Source organism: Chanos chanos, chromosome 6 (assembly GCF_902362185.1).
Source record: "Chanos chanos chromosome 6, fChaCha1.1, whole genome shotgun sequence".
NCBI lineage: Eukaryota > Metazoa > Chordata > Actinopteri > Gonorynchiformes > Chanidae > Chanos > Chanos chanos.
The window spans coordinates 16,240,145-16,258,326 of NC_044500.1; the positions used below are offsets into that span (position 1 = coordinate 16,240,145).

General features: G+C 39.7%; 2 protein-coding genes across 2 annotated transcripts in view; one reads left to right on the forward strand and one right to left on the reverse strand.

Moving 5' to 3' along the window:
* LOC115815143 (A disintegrin and metalloproteinase with thrombospondin motifs 8) overlaps nucleotides 1–8,660 on the reverse strand; it is a 37,705-nt gene extending 29,045 nt beyond the window's left edge. Inside the window, exons 1-9 of the mRNA XM_030778108.1 lie at nucleotides 7,899–8,660; nucleotides 6,778–7,017; nucleotides 5,938–6,070; nucleotides 5,516–5,683; nucleotides 4,119–4,411; nucleotides 3,667–3,853; nucleotides 3,397–3,569; nucleotides 3,027–3,202; nucleotides 2,774–2,892 (exon numbers count right to left, since the gene is read on the reverse strand). Coding sequence (XP_030633968.1) covers nucleotides 2,774–2,892; nucleotides 3,027–3,202; nucleotides 3,397–3,569; nucleotides 3,667–3,853; nucleotides 4,119–4,411; nucleotides 5,516–5,683; nucleotides 5,938–6,070; nucleotides 6,778–7,017; nucleotides 7,899–8,660 — 2,251 coding nt within the window. The remainder of the gene's footprint in view (nucleotides 1–2,773; nucleotides 2,893–3,026; nucleotides 3,203–3,396; nucleotides 3,570–3,666; nucleotides 3,854–4,118; nucleotides 4,412–5,515; nucleotides 5,684–5,937; nucleotides 6,071–6,777; nucleotides 7,018–7,898) is intronic.
* Nucleotides 8,661–11,283: 2,623 nt separating this feature from the next.
* Nucleotides 11,284–17,165, forward strand: adamts15b (ADAM metallopeptidase with thrombospondin type 1 motif, 15b). Its single transcript, XM_030778109.1, has 8 exons — nucleotides 11,284–12,147; nucleotides 13,272–13,404; nucleotides 14,058–14,225; nucleotides 14,395–14,678; nucleotides 14,929–15,106; nucleotides 15,296–15,498; nucleotides 16,099–16,274; nucleotides 16,391–17,165. Exons 1-8 carry the CDS (start codon nucleotides 11,284–11,286, stop codon nucleotides 17,163–17,165), a joined length of 2,781 nt encoding a protein of 926 aa, XP_030633969.1.
* Nucleotides 17,166–18,182: the final 1,017 nt, after the last annotated feature.

Here is an 18,182-nt window from a genome sequence, read left to right on the forward strand (position 1 = left end):
GCAGGCCATTCTCAGCTGTACGTGTAGTGTTGAGAATGGTCTGCCACCCAAAAATATTCAGCCAGCTGCAGTCCTCTGGTCAGAAACTGACTACTAATGAAGGACTAGAAGATGACTGACACAAACTGTGCATGGCAACATATGGGCCATAATCTCTAATCATATACATGCAGGGTGTATCGGCAATGGGGGTGTTTCTAATAATTTGGCAGATGAGTAATTACATACATATGCCAGTTATATAACATACACAGATACACACACACACACACACAACGACTCAAGACAGCTCAAGGACAGTTCAGAGCATAGTTTGTATTTAAATTTTAACCATCTGATAGATTACATATAAACCCAAAAGACAGCAGCATTTGAAAATCTGTTATAACTTTGTCCAAAGCATCTTCATAGTCAGACAAAGTAAAACCCTTATAAAAATAAATAGCCCTTATAGGAAGCTGTTACAGTTAAAGTAGTATAGTCCTTCACTGAAGGGATAATGCAATGTCCGCTTTGTTTTTGATGTTTGTACACAAATGGAATGATAAACAACAGTAAATCCAAAGACTGAATGTACTGTGTGGGAGCCACATCCTCTCAGTCTGCGATCAAAGAACAGTAATGTTACAATGACTTGATAGTTTTGTGAGTTTTGTTCTTTCTGCCGGACACTATTTTGTTGTTGCACATTGACAAATCTGTCTTTCAAAAACAGTCAATATACACATCTCTTCACACTCATCAGGTTAGATTTAAAATAACAGCAGCCAGATCATCTCATATCAAATGTCTCTGACATGTTCTTAATCATGAACTATATCTAGAAGAGAGACAATATGGTGTGTAAACCACACTAACTCTGGGTTTGCTTGCCTCTAACCAATCAAACTCCTTACTACCACTGACAGAGCATGCCACTAACAGCATTATGCTATGCTTACTTTCAAAGAGAACAATTGTTTATAGAGAAAAAAATATACTATTATTAAACAATTATTGTGTCTAATGACAAAATATTCTTATAAAACTATCATATTTCAAATCCAAATGGTCTAAAAATATATTATATTATATTAGAATGGCTAAAGATCTCCACAACCATTACAAGTGATGGAAATGATTGAAAATGATTTAAACACTGAAAATGATTTACATCATCCAAAAAGAAAACAAAACAAAAAAACACATACACAAGCAAAAAAAAAAAAAAAGTATAATTACAATGAGTGCAAAAAGCAGGACAATCAAATATTCATAATATGCTATAACTCTGGCACTGTAAAAGAAATGCATTCCCTTAAAATTGATCATTTGAAATATCAATGAAGTACTTGAGTATAGCACCTTTAGCATAGTACAGAAGAAATTTGAGTTACAGTAGAACAGAGAGGAGTACATTTGATGAACCCACATGGAAACTAATTTACCATCAGAATCTATACAGGTATTTGACTGCTCATTATAGCACTAGGCAGTCTGGGAAAATTTCTTTTCCTTTATTTTAATGAGCCTTATCCCGCATAGTTCTGTAGGAGTGAAACACATCTGAGTGCGATTCATGTGTAGTATTGTTCAGTTGTTCACCCAGTTATTTCTGGCAGTCTGCTAGCTACACCACCCAGCTTTATGGAACTCTTGGGACTTCCACTAAATTGGGTGGCACAGTCAGCAAATGTAGCACCTTTGCATTGCAAAATGGTGCCATAACCAGGCCAGCCATTCAAATGCCTCAATCATATGACTTTTATACATGCTGAAGTAAGCATATTTACTTGTCTTTTAAATGTCAATAGTAAGCTCTTGTTATGAAGATGTCTCTTTATGGTTTCCAATATAATATAATATAATATAATATAATATAATATAATATAATATAATATAATATAATATGTAGATTCTGAGGTAGATCTCTATTGGATAAAACATCAATAGTGGTCATTAATATCTCAATAAATGCTGACAGCAAAACAAAAATAACAATTATTCAGAAAGGCGAGCAAAACTGTCAAACTCTTTCAGAAGCACTGAAGTCCTCAAGCTGCAAACTAAGGTTTCCCTGCTTGTCTCTGTAGCACGGTCAGGATGGTTAGTAGTTCACTATTTTGCTCCTTAAAACTTTTCATCAAACTACCTCTTTGGCTGAAGCATGGAACGATCTATTAGCAATCTTGGTATATACATTCTCCTGAGACTGGTTTGGGTTGCTTGGCAGGGTCACACTTTTCCGATTCCACTATCTTCCCAGTGTGGTCAATGCAGAAGACGCTGCGACGACGTTGTCCTTGCCCACAAGTCTGTGAACAAGAGGACCAAGGACCCATCTGCCAAATGGGACACGGTATGTCTCCACAGGGCCTGATGTCTATGGGTTTCAGGTCTTTATCACAGTGGTTTGAGTAGAACCCTGCATTATCTTTGCATTCCACGTTTCTTCTGGACCACCCTGAGCCACAGCTTCTAGAGCACTCAGACCACTCTCCCAAGACCCACTGTGGTACCCCAAAAGGATGGATCATGTGAACTGATGTCCTCTGGTCTGTCCGTTTACTGAATGAAACATCTTTGGGAATGAAAAATGTGTACTTCACCTTAGGTGGGGTAAAGTCTCCCGCTGTAGAGAGCAACTGGATTGTGATGGCCTCTCGAAGTTGATGGAAACTCTGAATTCTTTCCAGTGTAGTGGAGGATCCACTGTATTTGATCACTGCCCCAAGAACTGGAATATCTTGCTCCACAGTGGACACTGAAAAGTTCCCATTCAGGATATATACACCATCTTCTTTTTTGACAGCCAGGTAATAACCATCATGTTTTATGCCTCTATGACTCCGCTGCTTGATATCAATATTGGTCGCTCCACTTGGGATGGTCACAATGTCATTGTATCCATAGCTAAAAATAAATTAAATATTGAACTCTAAATAACACATGTTTATTCAGACATTATAGTATGATGAGAAAAACAGTACTCTTGAACTGTAACACAATAACTGTAACATGATGAATGGAGGCAGATATATGCTTACAAGGCTTTGTTGAAGGATCCAGATATCTTTCTGCAGCTCAGGCCATTTCCACCACACACACCACACTTGTCTAGTTTCTTGTTGGAACCTATCTCTTTGTCACAACCGGCTTTGATGCATTGGCCCTGGACACAGATTGACGTGGTGTCTGGTCCACATGTTGTCCCGTCGATCACCTTGAGGAGACATTATCACTTATAACTTGTTTGCCATTCACAGGAAAGGTCAAAAAGTTTACACAAAGTCTCTGTTTTAACAGCAGCCCAACTGACAGTTATTTTTGAATTTATCGAGAAAGACAATTGTTTTATTATTGTGCTATTAACAGCAGTATTATGTTAAAGTAATTTGAATGTATATGTGCAGCTACCTTGGATTCAAACACTTTGAATTCACTGCTTCCTCTTGCTCTACAGAACAATTTGCACCTGTCTCGCGGTGGTACCCCAGCATACTTTGGTATCCACCGCTTGACGTTTCCATGGATGTCCAAGTAATTATAACTGTTGTATTTCTCACATTGCTCCTCCCTAAAGCTCTTCCCTGTGATACAACAGCAGAGCATAAATATACCATTTTAATAAAGAATCAGATTAAGAAGTGTTGGGCAAAAGAAGTTAAGGTAAAACAGATGGATTACCATGTTTGTCTGCACAAGCTGGAGTGTTGCAGGACTGGTACCTCACTCTTTGACCCTCACAGTACTTCCCCCCATTCTGAGGAACAGGATTAGTACACTCTCTATAGGAGAACATGATGCCTCCTCCACATGTTCTGGAGCACTCCTGCCATGGCCCCCATTCTCCCCAGTCCCCATTCACCGGTTCCTGGAAAACGGACAGCTAAACACATCAAACTTGCATTTCTAAAATGTTGTTTATTTGATGTAGCCGTTTTCTTGTGTAAGGTTACAAATTTGGTGTGTTATATTGGGATTTAGCATGAAAAAGGATCTCAATCAAACAGCAGGATGCAGTCAAAACCTTTTTTTTGTTTTTTTTTCAAACCCATACAATAAATATTCATGCATGATTTACTGACACAATAAACAAATGGGCACATAAGTAATCAGTCAGCAGGAATTGGAGTTACCCTGGGCCTGAAGACCTCCTCTGCTGGCATACACGCACTGTTAAGACAGGCCCTGTTGGGTGCGCAGGCTGTACCATCTGCCCAGGGTAGACTGCCATTGCGGGTGGTGCAGAGGGACTGACCATCCTTCTTACACCACAACTGGCTGCACACATCACTGTCAGAAATGTTGGGACAGTGTGCAAACTCCTCCCCAAAAATCTGCTGGCACTGTTGGTCCAGGCTGTAGGTCATGCCAGGCAGTTCCTTGGGCAATGGTAGGAACTCCTCAGGACGATCCAGTAGACAATCCCCTGTTAGGTTTACGAGAGAGACAGGGACAATAATAAATCAAGACATCAAAGGATTGTGTAACAGGAGCACCTTTGGCTCAGATGACTTATATTTCAGGAGTCCTATAGGAATACACATCTGGGAGAGTGTGTGAGAGCCATGTGGAAAGCAACAGGCCACTGCCAACTACAAAATAGTGCAGTAGATAAAGGAAACAGGTAATGCCAAAACCCAAAATCTGCAGTCTTTTACATAGCTGTTCCTTTTAAAGTAGGGAGAAGTAACAGATGTCTGTTACTTTTTCATCTACATTTCTTTATTTGAGTGTTTCAGGTTCCATTTGTTTGACTTGATTTCATTGTACACGTTGAAAATATATTTATGGTGGACTAAAAGCAGGTTTGTTAAGCTATATCTCATTTTGCTGAGAGTAGTGTGTGACTTTGAATCCACAATCAGGGAATCCTCAACAAAATTTAAAATGTTTTGGTGATAAATTATGTCTACTTTGAACTTTTCTGCTAAACTTTGTCTAAATAGCATGTTGCTCTGAACAGGGACCACTGACTCACCAATACATCATCCAGACAGATTTTTTCTAATGGTATTTCCATGTGCTGACTCCCTATGTCGTTACAAATCATCTGTGTTAAGTGAATCAACAGTGTACAGTAACAACTAACGTATGAGGACAAAATAAATTGTTCCTGTTTCTGACTTATGCATCTTTAGGAGAACCATATGTTTATTAGAAACAGTTAAACGTGAAGACATTATCTATATTGAATTATGTATTAGTAGGTTAAATACTTTTAGGAAATGACTCATGGCACAGAAAGCCCTTAACTGAGTACAAAGGTACTTAATGGATGATTTTCGTCTGGTAGGAAGAAGCTGGTAAAAGGATTACAGTCATTTTCATGCAGAGTACAGTGTTTTTGTCATAGAGCATATCCAATTTTCCAGCTTAATGCCCATACTTTTACCTAAAACACTGTATAAACAGTATAGAAGAAAGCAAGAAGGCAAGCAAGCAAACAAGAAAGAAAGTAAGAAAGAAAGACAAAAACATAATACTGCATTCTGACATTAATGTGTTGTGGATGTGTGAGGTTTATTTATACCATGTCCTTTGTCAAAGAACTCTGTGACATAGAAGGCACTGCAGGCAGACCAGGGAGAAGTCTTATTCAGATGAACGAACACAGGGGCCATGACATGATGCTTCCCTATAGGTCCAAAGAGCCTCTCACATATCTTGGAATCATCATGAGGCATACTCAGCACATGACCTACAGAAGAAAATAATGTAATGTTCAACCCTTTTGTACCAGATGGCAAGAAGGAAGGAAGGAAGGAAGGAAGGAAGGAAGGAATAGCTGAGTAGGTGTGTCAGTTAATCAGTTAGTCAGACAGTCAGTCCTAAAATGAGTAAATGTATAAATGGATAGATGGATGAATGAATGGATGGATGGATGGATAGAAAGAAGATATCGATGACAGCTGTAAACATGGTACCAAATAATTCATATTCTGACGAGCGTACCTAATTCATGGGCAGCTGTGAAAGCTGCCTGAAGGCCGTTGTCCTCAATGACAGAACAACTCTTTTTAGAGTCACACATGGTCCCCACATCAGCTACTCCCAAAGTGTCACAACTCTGATGTCCACAAATATCCTGAAATGCAGTAAGGTTTTCAAAAAGTGAGAATCTTCTGAAGAAATAATTATATTTCTAGCAGGGGTTTTTGAAGTCTCCTAAAAATGGGAAGCCACAAAACCGATTTTTCATCACTTCCTCTGTGTAATAATTCATATATAACACATTTGGCTGCTTTCACATTAAATTTGTGGCAAGTTTAAGGGTCTGACACAGATGTTTTGGTAAGAAACGAACCACAAAACTAAAACATGATTCAAATCACATCTGGTCTTAGCATAGCAATTGCATGAAGTTTATTTGTGTACACCCGGTAGAAAGCATGTTCGGCAAATCTCTTTACTCAGTCTAGCTTTTAGTTTCAAAATATCGTAATGTTTAGTCTTGTGGCAAATTATGTGGTGCACATTCTTTGTCAGGTCAAGTTCGTGCCGAGTTGCAGCACACTGCAAAACCTATCCATTTTTAGAGATATCACTGAGTGAAGCTTGATTTGTAGCATCTCTAAAATTAGCTCATGCTATGGGAGCTTCAGAGGTATTTTGTTTCAAAGCACTGCAGAATACTATTGAACCAATGTGTCTCGCTTTTATAAAGTCCACTGGGTATCAGGGGTGCCTGCTCCATGTCATCCATTTAATTCACAGCCATTCCATAACACATGTTCAGTGCATGCTGCCTTGTTGAGGTTAGCTTGTAGTAATGACACAATAAAGACTGCCAACCTCTCTAGTGAAGAGCACGGCGGTGTCATAATGCTCAGGATGCCTTTGGCTGGTTGGGTTGAACAGCTGTTGCCAGGAGCAGAAGTTGCGCAGTGCTACACCCCCATTACTGGAAATGGACGGCCCCATATCTTCATCTTCAACTAACAGCATCTTAACAACCACCACATTGACTGAGTTCTTCACACTGGGATGTTTATAAATCTGGGCAACCACTGACATCAGGGTCAGGACATGGTGCTGTAGAGTCAAAAACACAACATTAAGATTTTCTGTGCTATGCTGTCCTCAATTTGATCTGATACACTTTGTAAACACTCCACTTGAGAACTGTTGAAACAGAATTATCTTGAAGAGCTCAGTGAAACACATGTTCGCTGGGTAAACTGCATAAATTTGAGTTATCTAATAGGAAATGGCCCAAATGGAGAACTATTAGGTGGATTTCATGAAAAAATGTGTTTTCCTAATAACCAATTAGAAGAGCAGGGCCACAAAAACAACATCTGGATGTCCTTTTCTCCCCACATGGAGCATTTATTCACACTGCTTATTTATTTATTTATTTTTTTATTTAGTTATTTGTGGTCCAAGATTAGTGGGGGAGAATGCTATAGGGAACATGATAAAACAGAGTAGGGAAAGTGATGCATTGTTCAGATGTCACTGTTGTGACTAACAAAACATTGCACAAAACATAATCATAGATCTGGTGTGTATTAAATCTACCACCATTGTTATGAAGTTGACTCTTGCTGGGTCCTGAGGCAAAAGTATACACACATTTGAAGGAAGCTTTAAAGACATCTTAAGACATCTTAACTGACAGGTTTAAGCAATCTGATTTCCTCTTAAGAAAAAATCTTCTTTCCAGTGAAATGATTTTAACATACATCAAACCAAAACTAATTTGAATAAAGAATGGTGTTATAATTATTGCAACCCTATTAGACATATTATTGTTATTATTATTGTTATTATTATTATTATTATTACCCAGCAACTTTGGTACAAAGTTATGAATAATATTCATCAAGTGAAAAAGTAAATGCATCTATTCTGAATCTCTGCAGGTATGTTACATAGCTTTTTAGTTTTGTTGTTTGGGCTAAAGTACATACCTTCACATCGTCCCCGTAGAACTGCACAAGGGATGAGTCGGCAACCACCAGAGTTTCAATAAATCTGGGCGTTGATACAAAGCGTCTGTGACGGAGCGGTTTTTGACCAGCAGCTTTGTCTTGCAATAAATGTGTGTTTTGTATGAACAGACCATATCCTTTGTAATCCCCACCTGACATTTCTGTTAGTAAACGTTTTGAGTCATTTTGCCTTTCAGTTGAGTTTCTTCTTTTGACGACATGCAGTTGTTCGGCCAATCCCTTGTTAGTCCCCGTTCCAAAAAGTTTTGGTTCAATAAAATATTCGTCGCCCCCCGTAATAAATGTTCCAAGAATCCCATGACAAAGACTGACAGCAACAACAGAGTCCTCACTGAAGTCTACAGTCCCCGTGTAAAAGCATCTTCTGATATCCCCATCGGCTTCATCTGTCTGATTAATTCTCTCACTATCAATAACAGGTAGGTGGAGGCTGTCTTGAGAATCGGCGGTGCGATCTGTTTTTGAGAACTCTTTTGTTTTAATTCGCTTAATCTGTAGTGTTGGCGCTAAAAAGCTATTGTCCGGATATAAGTGTAAAGTGAAATCTCTACCGAAGGCAGTGAGCCTGAAACTTGGTTGTTCCTCACTTCTCTTTGAAACACGCCGGCTACTTCTTCCACTTATCTTCACTGGCACGATCTCTTCAAATTCAAACGACTGGGAAAATGTTTGATCGGACAAACATACCACTAAGACAACAAAACACCACCAAGAACGCATCTTCTGTAGCTTTACCACACGGACTTTTCCGCGCAATACAAAGGTCTGAATAGTCTGCACAATACAAACTTCTTGTGACGTTCACTATCAATCTTCTTTCAAATCGAATCAATAACAGACGGTAATGTAAGGTTGACCCTATAAATGCCCAAGTTCAGTCCTTTTCGTCAGCACCTGTGACTTGACAGCAGGAAGTTCGGATCTTCCGACACTGAGCATACACGAACAACAAACCACAGCGACTAGTAAATCCAGCAAATGCTTTCATTGATAAACGTGCCTGCACTGACACCAGTGAGAGGTCAATCTAAACGCACAGATTCCTACTGCGGAACGTAAGTCCTGCAATCACCCTGATGCCGGAGCCAAATTAGTGTTCTTTTCGCTCCGCAGTACAACAGTCTGAATGGTGGCGTTGGTATTTATACTTTCTGACTCTTGAGAGAAATTAGAGGTTTATTTTTGATATCCTCTGCTGCGGGTATTCACTCCTCCCACTTGGATCTCTTGAAAACCTCTGGATCAGAATTATCCAATGAGAAGTGACGACACACCCCCTACCTAAATAGCCACAGTTTGACAACATGGATAGCTATTATTAACTCGCCATGCAGCGCTTATTGTGGTGCTACAAACCACTGAGATTGATTTCTCTGATTCTTTGCAATAAGACCTGAAATCCACCCAGAAATCACCTGTGTCAAAACCGTCAAAAGGTTCTTTTAGGGGTCTGACTCAGAGCAGGCTAATATGAATAAAAAATAATAAAATGTTCTTGGGGTGAATTGAAGGCTACGACCACAAAGCCCCTCCTCTGGATTGAACATCAAAGACTGTAAAGAATAAGGCCGTTTTGAGCCAAATATCAAAGCCAAACACAGTGAATCAGTGCTGACACGCTCATGGAGCGAGATCAAGGGTATGACCACAAAACCCCGCCTTTTCCCCGCCCATTCAAGAAGAACGCATAACCTGGACATGGTTGTCAGGATTCTGAACCAAATTATCGTCTCAAATTGACACTTGACGGAAATTCCTGTAATGTAACTGCGTTTCCACAAGGTGGTGGTGTTGTGTTGTCGTAATCTGTCAATCACATTGCATTGCCATTGGCGTGAAATATTTTGTAGCTGAACTTAATGTTTCATCATAACTTTGAAATGATGTATATGTGTTCTCGCAGACTGCTATTTGTACTATTGGCTCAACAATGTACTTTCAAGAAATTTCATTTACCCCTTCCTCTCAGTAAAAAGGAAGATCCCGTTCTCAGGAGGTGGTCTTTTATTTAAGAAAAATAAACGGAATCATTCATTCCCTTATCAGCGATAAGCTAACAAAAATTCAGCAAAACAAACGGAAAAAGCGTATTTTCACTGGAAAAGGCATATAATTTTATTGATTCCACTTTATAAAAGCCACTTATATTTACATTTCTCACCATGACACAAGCTATAAAGAATTAAATGCGATATGCTGCAAATACATGAATTTATAAATACTGTATGCACCTACTTTCTGTGTAGACCATTTCACTCAAATTTCACAGGTGGTTTGGATAATATCGATAACAAACCTATACTATTTTTCAGTTTTATTATTCAGATGTCACGACAATTTCAATAGAGGGTTCATGTTTTAATAATTCTTTGTTTAATAAGAGGTTGCGAAACAAGTCATGCAAAAATCTGAATTTACTCTAGGCTGCTTTTCTTCTTCAGACAGTTCGCAAATAGCCTACATGGAGAAAGAATGACGAAGCCTTTTTGATGCACTAGGGGGCATAAAAGGTTTAGTACATAGTAATATGATGGAAACGGTGATTCCATTGATTCGCTTAATTCGGGATTTTTTAAAGCGTTGCAACGTAACTGCGGCACAAAGTTCGACACATGGTAGTGTGGATAAGACAAACGATGGACATTAATCAAATGACGTTAACCACAAATCAGTCTGTAAAGCCACCTACTTTAATCTGGGATAAACTAGAGTTTATTAGATAGCCAGATAGATAGATAGATAGATAGATAGATAGATAATTATCGGAATTATATCTACAATCATACAATCTCTCTACCTCACAGATAGGCATGTAGATAGATAGATAGATAGATAGATAGATAGATAGATAGATAGATAGAAATTTGTAGGAATATCACACTGTAATGACGGACATACAATATTTTTAGGCGATGCGGCATCACATACTACGCTCAGTTTTCAAGTGGGAGGCAACCGCTACACTCGGACGGCATGTGTGGGATAACGGTGCTTTGAGAACCTCAAGTGGCTGTGGGCTATAACACTAAGCACGAGGTATTATTCAGTGGGTTTGCCTTAGCACCTCCCAAAAACTGATTGATTGCAATTTGTAGGCTACTGTTTACATATGACGCAAAAGAATAAAACTCAAAGAAGAGAGACACGTCTCCTCAGAAAGACGCACGATGGGAATAGATTATTTGAGGGATTTCAGTCTCTGAGGACGGACAAGCAAATATAACATAAAAAAGACGACCATACTTTGCGCAGTACTTATCACAAATTATCAAAAATGTACATTTTTAGCAAGTTTTTAATTTTTCTTTTGGATATCCTGATTTATGCCAGTTTGTACCTCTGTATGGATACTGATTTCTGTGAACCTCAACGACTCAAATATGAAAATTTACCAAAACATTTTAGACAACAGACTGAGGACACAGACATTGTTTATAGGATAAACGCCTTCAAACAGGATTTTTATTTAAAGCTCCGGTCTGATTCCACTTTTCTTGCACCTAATATAGCTCCTTATAACGAATCTGAAGTCGCTGATCTACGACGTTGTTTCTACTCTGGTGATGTTAATTTAGACCGTGACTCTTATGCAGCGGTGAGTTTATGTAGGGGCTTACACGGAGCCTTTTCATACAGAGGGATGGAATATCTCGTTCAACGGATAAAGGATAAAACCACATCAGGACTGGCACTTAGTGCAGAAGAAAGCCACGTCATTCGCCGTAGAAGGCACATTCATAATCCTGTCAACTCAACATCCAGGTGTGGGGTAGCATCTGGTGTTAACCAAGACATTTTAGAGACACTCGAAAAATACAGGCGACTGAGAGAACACAAAAAGAACATGACAGAAACTGTTTTTAAAAGCATACACAGATCTAAAAGGTTTGCCTCTATTCCTAGATATGTGGAGGTGTTAGTCGTTGCTGATGAATCCATGGCCAACTTCCATGGAGACGACCTAAAACATTACCTTTTCACCCTTATGTCTGTTGCTGCAAGGCTGTACAAGCACCCTAGTATTCGGAACTCCATCAACATCGTGGTCGTGAAGTTTATGGTAATAAACGAAGCTGAGAAAGGACCAAAAGTCTCAAGTAACGCCGCTCTAACTCTTCGAAATTTTTGCACGTGGCAGAAGAAACTGAACAAGAATAATGACAAACACCCTGATTACTGGGACACTGCCATTCTATTCACCAAGCAGGTATGACGAGGTGATTTTTAAAATTCATTTACCACGGTAATACAATGTATTGATCTATAAGCGAATACTGTTCTCAAACGATGTAAAGTCTTCCAGTTTCCATTATCTTACCATTTCCTGTAAAGTTACAACAAATCATCGTGTTTTAGAAAAACGTGCCATTCGATTAATGCGACTGGCGTTGCTATGTCTTATTCTGCGCAGCACAGCATACTTTCGTTTTCATGCGATACTCAGTAGCCTATGTGGATATAGCAGAGGCGGAGGTATTGCACCTGTTCTCAAATTTTGAGCGCTCATTCTACGTGGGGCAGGTTTTAAAACCAACGACGAGAAACTCAAACGGCACGTGAAACACTTTGTTAGATAATAACAGCTTCTACAGTTTCTCCGATAATTTTTTTGGCCTGTGATGCCCTTAATTAAATGACCATGTAAAATTAAGGGAACTTAAAGTAAGCAATTGATTCATTTGGTATCAGAAACACCGCCGAGTATCAGAGATTTAACACACGGAAATGTCCGTTTTTGTCAACTCAACTGTCTGATATTCAAGGTTCCACTCTCATTTCGTAGTATAGTCTGTTTTTCATTTAGCTAAGTTTGGCCACGAGGAATCAAACGAAACGTGACTGTCAGTAACTGGAACACTGACCATCTGTAACATCAAACCAGACTGGAAATCTAAGATCAGAATACACAAATTATCATGATACACTTACTTCTCTATCTTTATGCGTGAGGGTTACAGGTGACTTTATAATGACCCTCCAACTCATAGTTTCCATCTGTGTTTCAGCTACAGCACTTTATAGACATTCTTGGCCACCCTTGCTGGCCATAGCATTCCTGTGCTTCTCGTTATCTGGACACCTGTACCCTCTTACTGTCATCCAGTTTATCAATACTATGATATTCTGGTCTTACATTGAAGCAAATAGTTTCTCTCAGCAGCAATTATGAGCAATCACACTGACTGGATATGAACTGAACTCATGTCATTATTTCAATCTATGTGTAATTGGTATCAATTTGACATATGACATGGCTTGAAACTGGAAGTATATTCTGTGGGGTCATGACCCAGTGTAAAGTGGTTGATCATGTCTCTCTGTGACAACCAGGATTTATGTGGATCCACTACCTGTGACACTCTTGGTATGGCAGATGTGGGTACCATGTGTGACCCAAAAAGAAGCTGTTCAGTCATTGAGGATGATGGCCTGCCCTCAGCCTTTACTACAGCACATGAACTGGGTAAGTTTCGCCAGACCTTAATGTCATCTTGTAGGAATAGCTTGAGTTTATCCAAATGGTTTACTAAAAACCATTAAGCAAGTATGACTTGTGCTGCTAAATTCTCACCATGTGGTGACACTTTTTTCTTTGGGGCTGTGATCTGAAGTAGACATTATGCTTCTTAATCACACACACCAGTAACAGTGATATATCAGAATATCTCGGTGTTGCCAACACCTTGGATGAACTCCCTGGGCCTTTTGTTTTCCTCTGTGTAGTGTAATTGAATTGCATTCTCAAACTGTCAGTTTGGTAGTTCTCAGTGTTGATCCATTTTCTAAGGCTCCTTTGATCCCATTATATGATTGTCATAAAGCTGATCCTCATCTTCTTTGTCAAGAAGACATAATGAATGATAATTACAATGGCAGCTGCTAACTTCTTTTGAGAGCTCTAATTCAAACCAGATGAAGAAAGCACTAACAGATGCTGAAAGAGTCCTCCACCTTAACAAAGAAGAATCTGAACCAGATTAATTTGTTTTAAAATGTGTTTACTATAATCATTAAGTATCATCACACATATACCTCTTTGGATCCTGTACAGATAGGGCCCAAAGATGTATATATGTGCTAAAAAAAGCACTTTGTGTGTGTCTGGTTCTTATCCAGGTCATGTCTTCAGTATGCCACATGACAATGTGAGGGCTTGTGAGGAGGCTTTTGGAAAGCTGAAAGACAACCACATGATGTCCCCAACACTTATCCAGATTGACCGTAACAGTCCCTGGTCTGTTTGTAGTGCAGCCATTGTCACAGACTTCCTTGACAGCGGCCACGGTTAGTGAGAGCAGTGTTCTTCTATACCTTTTTCACAAGCCATTATGGTACCAGAGATTACAGTGTATAACTATCTAAACCTAACTTGCAAGGACTACTCAGATAATATTTTGGTAACACATAGCAAGTAATCGGCACCAGATGACCTTTATGGTTTTCTTTCCATAAGGTGATTGTCTGTTAGACCAACCTCAAAAGCTGCTTGCACTGCCAGAAAGTCTTCCAGGAACCAGCTATGGCCTCAGTCGCCAGTGTGAGCTTGCATTTGGCGCAGGCTCCAAGCCATGTCCTTATATGCAGCCCTGCACAAAGCTGTGGTGCACCGGGAAGGCCAGAGGACAACTAGTGTGCCAGACACGACATTTCCCCTGGGCTGATGGGACCAGCTGTGGCAACAACAAGCTGTGTTTCCGTGGGGTTTGCACTGACAAACATAACACTATTGATGAAAAGGTGAGTACAGTTACAGTAGTCTCATTTGTGTCTATTTCAGACAGATATAATTGCAATGCACCCAAACACACTGTGTTTAACTAGCAACTTGTTATCAGATATCCTTCAGTGTACCTAAGAAAAACATCCAGTGTGTTGTGCAGTGATGTTTGCCAATGACTGGGCTGCTGTATGATTCCGTTGCCTCAATATAGTGGATCACCTTAAATGTACTTTGCATTGGTCCTGACCTGCTCAAACCTCCTAACAGGTAGATGGACAATGGGGAAAGTGGAGTTTATTTGGCTCATGCTCTAGAACATGTGGAGGAGGGGTTCAACTGGCCAAAAGGGATTGCAACAATCCAATTCCCAAAAACGGTGGCAAGTACTGCCAAGGACTCCGCGTGAGACATCGCTCTTGTAATTTGGAGCCTTGTAAAGATTTAGGTAAACATTAAATTCTTTAAACCTTAATCATCAACATCCCCATGGTTTCCTCTGATTACAGTAACTAATCTTGATAAAAGCTCATCAAGATAAGGCCTGCTGCGAACCAAGTCATCTGGAAAAAAAAAACTTTAAATGAATCTTTATCCTTATGCAACAATATAACTGGAGCTGTGTTTAACCAGGTAGCTAACTTACACTTCATGTCATTGGCAGGGAAAAGTTTCCGCGAGGAGCAGTGTGCAGCTTTCAATGGGGTCAGTCTTAACTCTAACAGGTTGACCTCGTCTGTGGTGTGGGTGCCTAAGTACTCTGGAGTCTCCCCAAAGGACAGATGCAAACTCATTTGCAGAGCTAATGGCACAGGATACTTTTATGTTCTGGCTCCTAAGGTGAGTGAGACATATTCTGCACATAACAGATTATGGACAAAATTGGAAATAAACAACTCAGAAATTTGACAGCTAGCTTACAAAATGTACTGTGCTCCATATTCACAGACTAAAGTCAGGCATAATTAATGCGTACCTTTAAAAACTGTGTGGCGCAATGCTCTAGAGGGTCAGGCCAACGGTCTATCTTTGGTAGATATGAATGTGTGGAGTGAGAGGTGCAGGGGCTTTGTCACATCACGCCAAGGGTGGGAGGGATGAGAGACAAACTGCAGGCACACTTAGAATAACAGTGTTTAATTCAGCTGTTGCCTATTAGCACTAAGTGTTTACACAACCAGTTCTGAACTTAAATCTTATGAATCAATGACAGACCAAGCCTCATCCTTGGTGCCTCCAATATTCTTTGTTCACTGGACCGTCTGCTGATGATTCCAAGAGCATTTTCAACTACTCACTTCTAAAAGATTAGTTTTTATAAAAGATTACATTCAAATAGGTGCTTTAGATTTGTCAGTTATGTACTGGTAGTGGGAGTAGATGTGTAGTGCAGGTCCATTACTGTCGATTTGCCAAAGTTGCTTTTATCTGCATATGCAGGTTGTCGATGGAACACCTTGTTCTCCCGATACTTCGGCAGTGTGTGTTCAAGGGAAGTGCATAAAGGCAGGCTGTGATGGCAAGCTGAATTCTAACATGAAGTATGACAAATGCGGTGTGTGTGGAGGAGACAACAAAAACTGCAAAAAGGTTGCAGGCATGTTCACCAAACCAATGTAAGTCTCCTTAAACAAAACAATAATCTATTATGGTATATTGTAGTCATCTGAGTGAGTGATAATGCTATCCAGTGACCTATTGATGACAGCTAAGCAAGAACTTCTGTTTGCAGACATGGATACAACCTTGTAGTAGTGTTGCCTGTTGGAGCTACAAACATAGACATTAGACAGCGTGGCTACAAGGGTATGGTCAATGATGACAACTACCTGGCAGTTAAGAACCGTCTGGGTAAATACCTCCTGAATGGAAATTACGTGGTGTCCGCTGTAGAGAGAGACATCCTTGTCAAGGGCAGTCTGCTGCGCTACAGTGGAACCACAACAGCAGTGGAGATCCTCCAAGCCTCCAGACCTTTACAGGAGTCTCTGACTGTGGAGCTACTGTCTGTGGGGAAAATGACACCGCCCCGAGTGCGCTATTCCTACTACATGGCCAACAAAGACAGCAAAGAGGAGAGGATCCTCAAGAAGGAGGAGAGGACTCTCGTGCAAAACAGGATCCTGGATGACAGCAACAAAGTGGAGCTGAAAAAGCCTACCTATCGGCGAATCTCCTTTATGTGGACAGTAGGGAGCTGGGAGAAGTGCTCTGTAACATGTGGGAATGGACTTCAGAGGCGACTTGTTCAGTGTCTGGACTCAGAGGGTAAGCCTGCAACAGACTGTGACAGTACCCAAAGGCCAAATGCGGTGAGGGTGTGTGGTGACCCATGTCCCACGTGGAATATAGGGGAGTGGTCTGCTTGTTCCAAAAGCTGTGGGAGAGGGTTTAAAAGACGCCCGCTGCTCTGCATCACGCAGAGTGGACAGCCTCTACCCAGAAATCACTGTTCTGGCAAGATGAAGCCTCAGGAGCTGGACTTCTGCATTGTTCAGTTGTGTTGAGTATTAGGGCTTTATATTAGGGTTCTAATGTCTCATCGGGGAGGAGGAAATCACTAAAGCTGTATTTTGTAGTATCTGGGTATAGATATCTTTGGAGTGAGTCAGGTGAAGTCATACACAATCTACCTCTGATAGGACACAGTTCCAAAACAACACACAGTGAACTCTTCCTAATGCATAGGTAAAAGTACTGAATTTCTATGGTGGATATGGCAAAAGGTACAAAGGTATGATGACATCTTCAGAGATATGAAGAATTATCTGAAGGGAATGTATTCTGTATACTATGCATCTTTCCGTCAGAGCTAGATTGTTATGTTGTCATTTTTCTATCTGACTGCATATTTTTCAATGCATTATTCAATTTTTTTTCTGATTTTAATGTGAAGCACAATATCTGCAAAATATAGGCCTGCATGGGCCATGCACTATGGAAATGTTTCATTTTTAGAGAGAAAACTGATAATACTGAATTGTAACAGATAAATTTTAAAATACATCAGTGGAGTTTGTATTAATTGTCAATTATTCATTGTTTAATGTAATTCTCGCCTGTATTTGGTCACTTTTCTGAACATAACATGACAATGTGACACAACATTCCATGTGCATGTATACAGGCAAATTATATAAATTATGTTAAGGTGTGAATAAATAAACAGATTGTGACAAACATTGCAACATAACATAAGGAGCGTAACAAAAGTGAACTGGAGGAAGTTAGTCACACAGAGGTTATTTTAGACAAAATGTTGTGCTATTCTCATACCTGAAAATGCTCTGTCTGTTAATTAAATAATTAGCCAAGATTATTATTTAATTAAAATTACACTGGTATTGATAAATGCCTTGGTACTGCAATGAACCATTGCTCATATTTAACCTAGACCAGGTGACACTTCATCATAGTTAATACTTGTATCACTTCAGATCATTTAGACCTGAAATTTTCAATCCACGTTCTTTCAGTGATGTATACCATTAAGTTGGATTTAAGAAAAAAAAACAGTAAGCTGC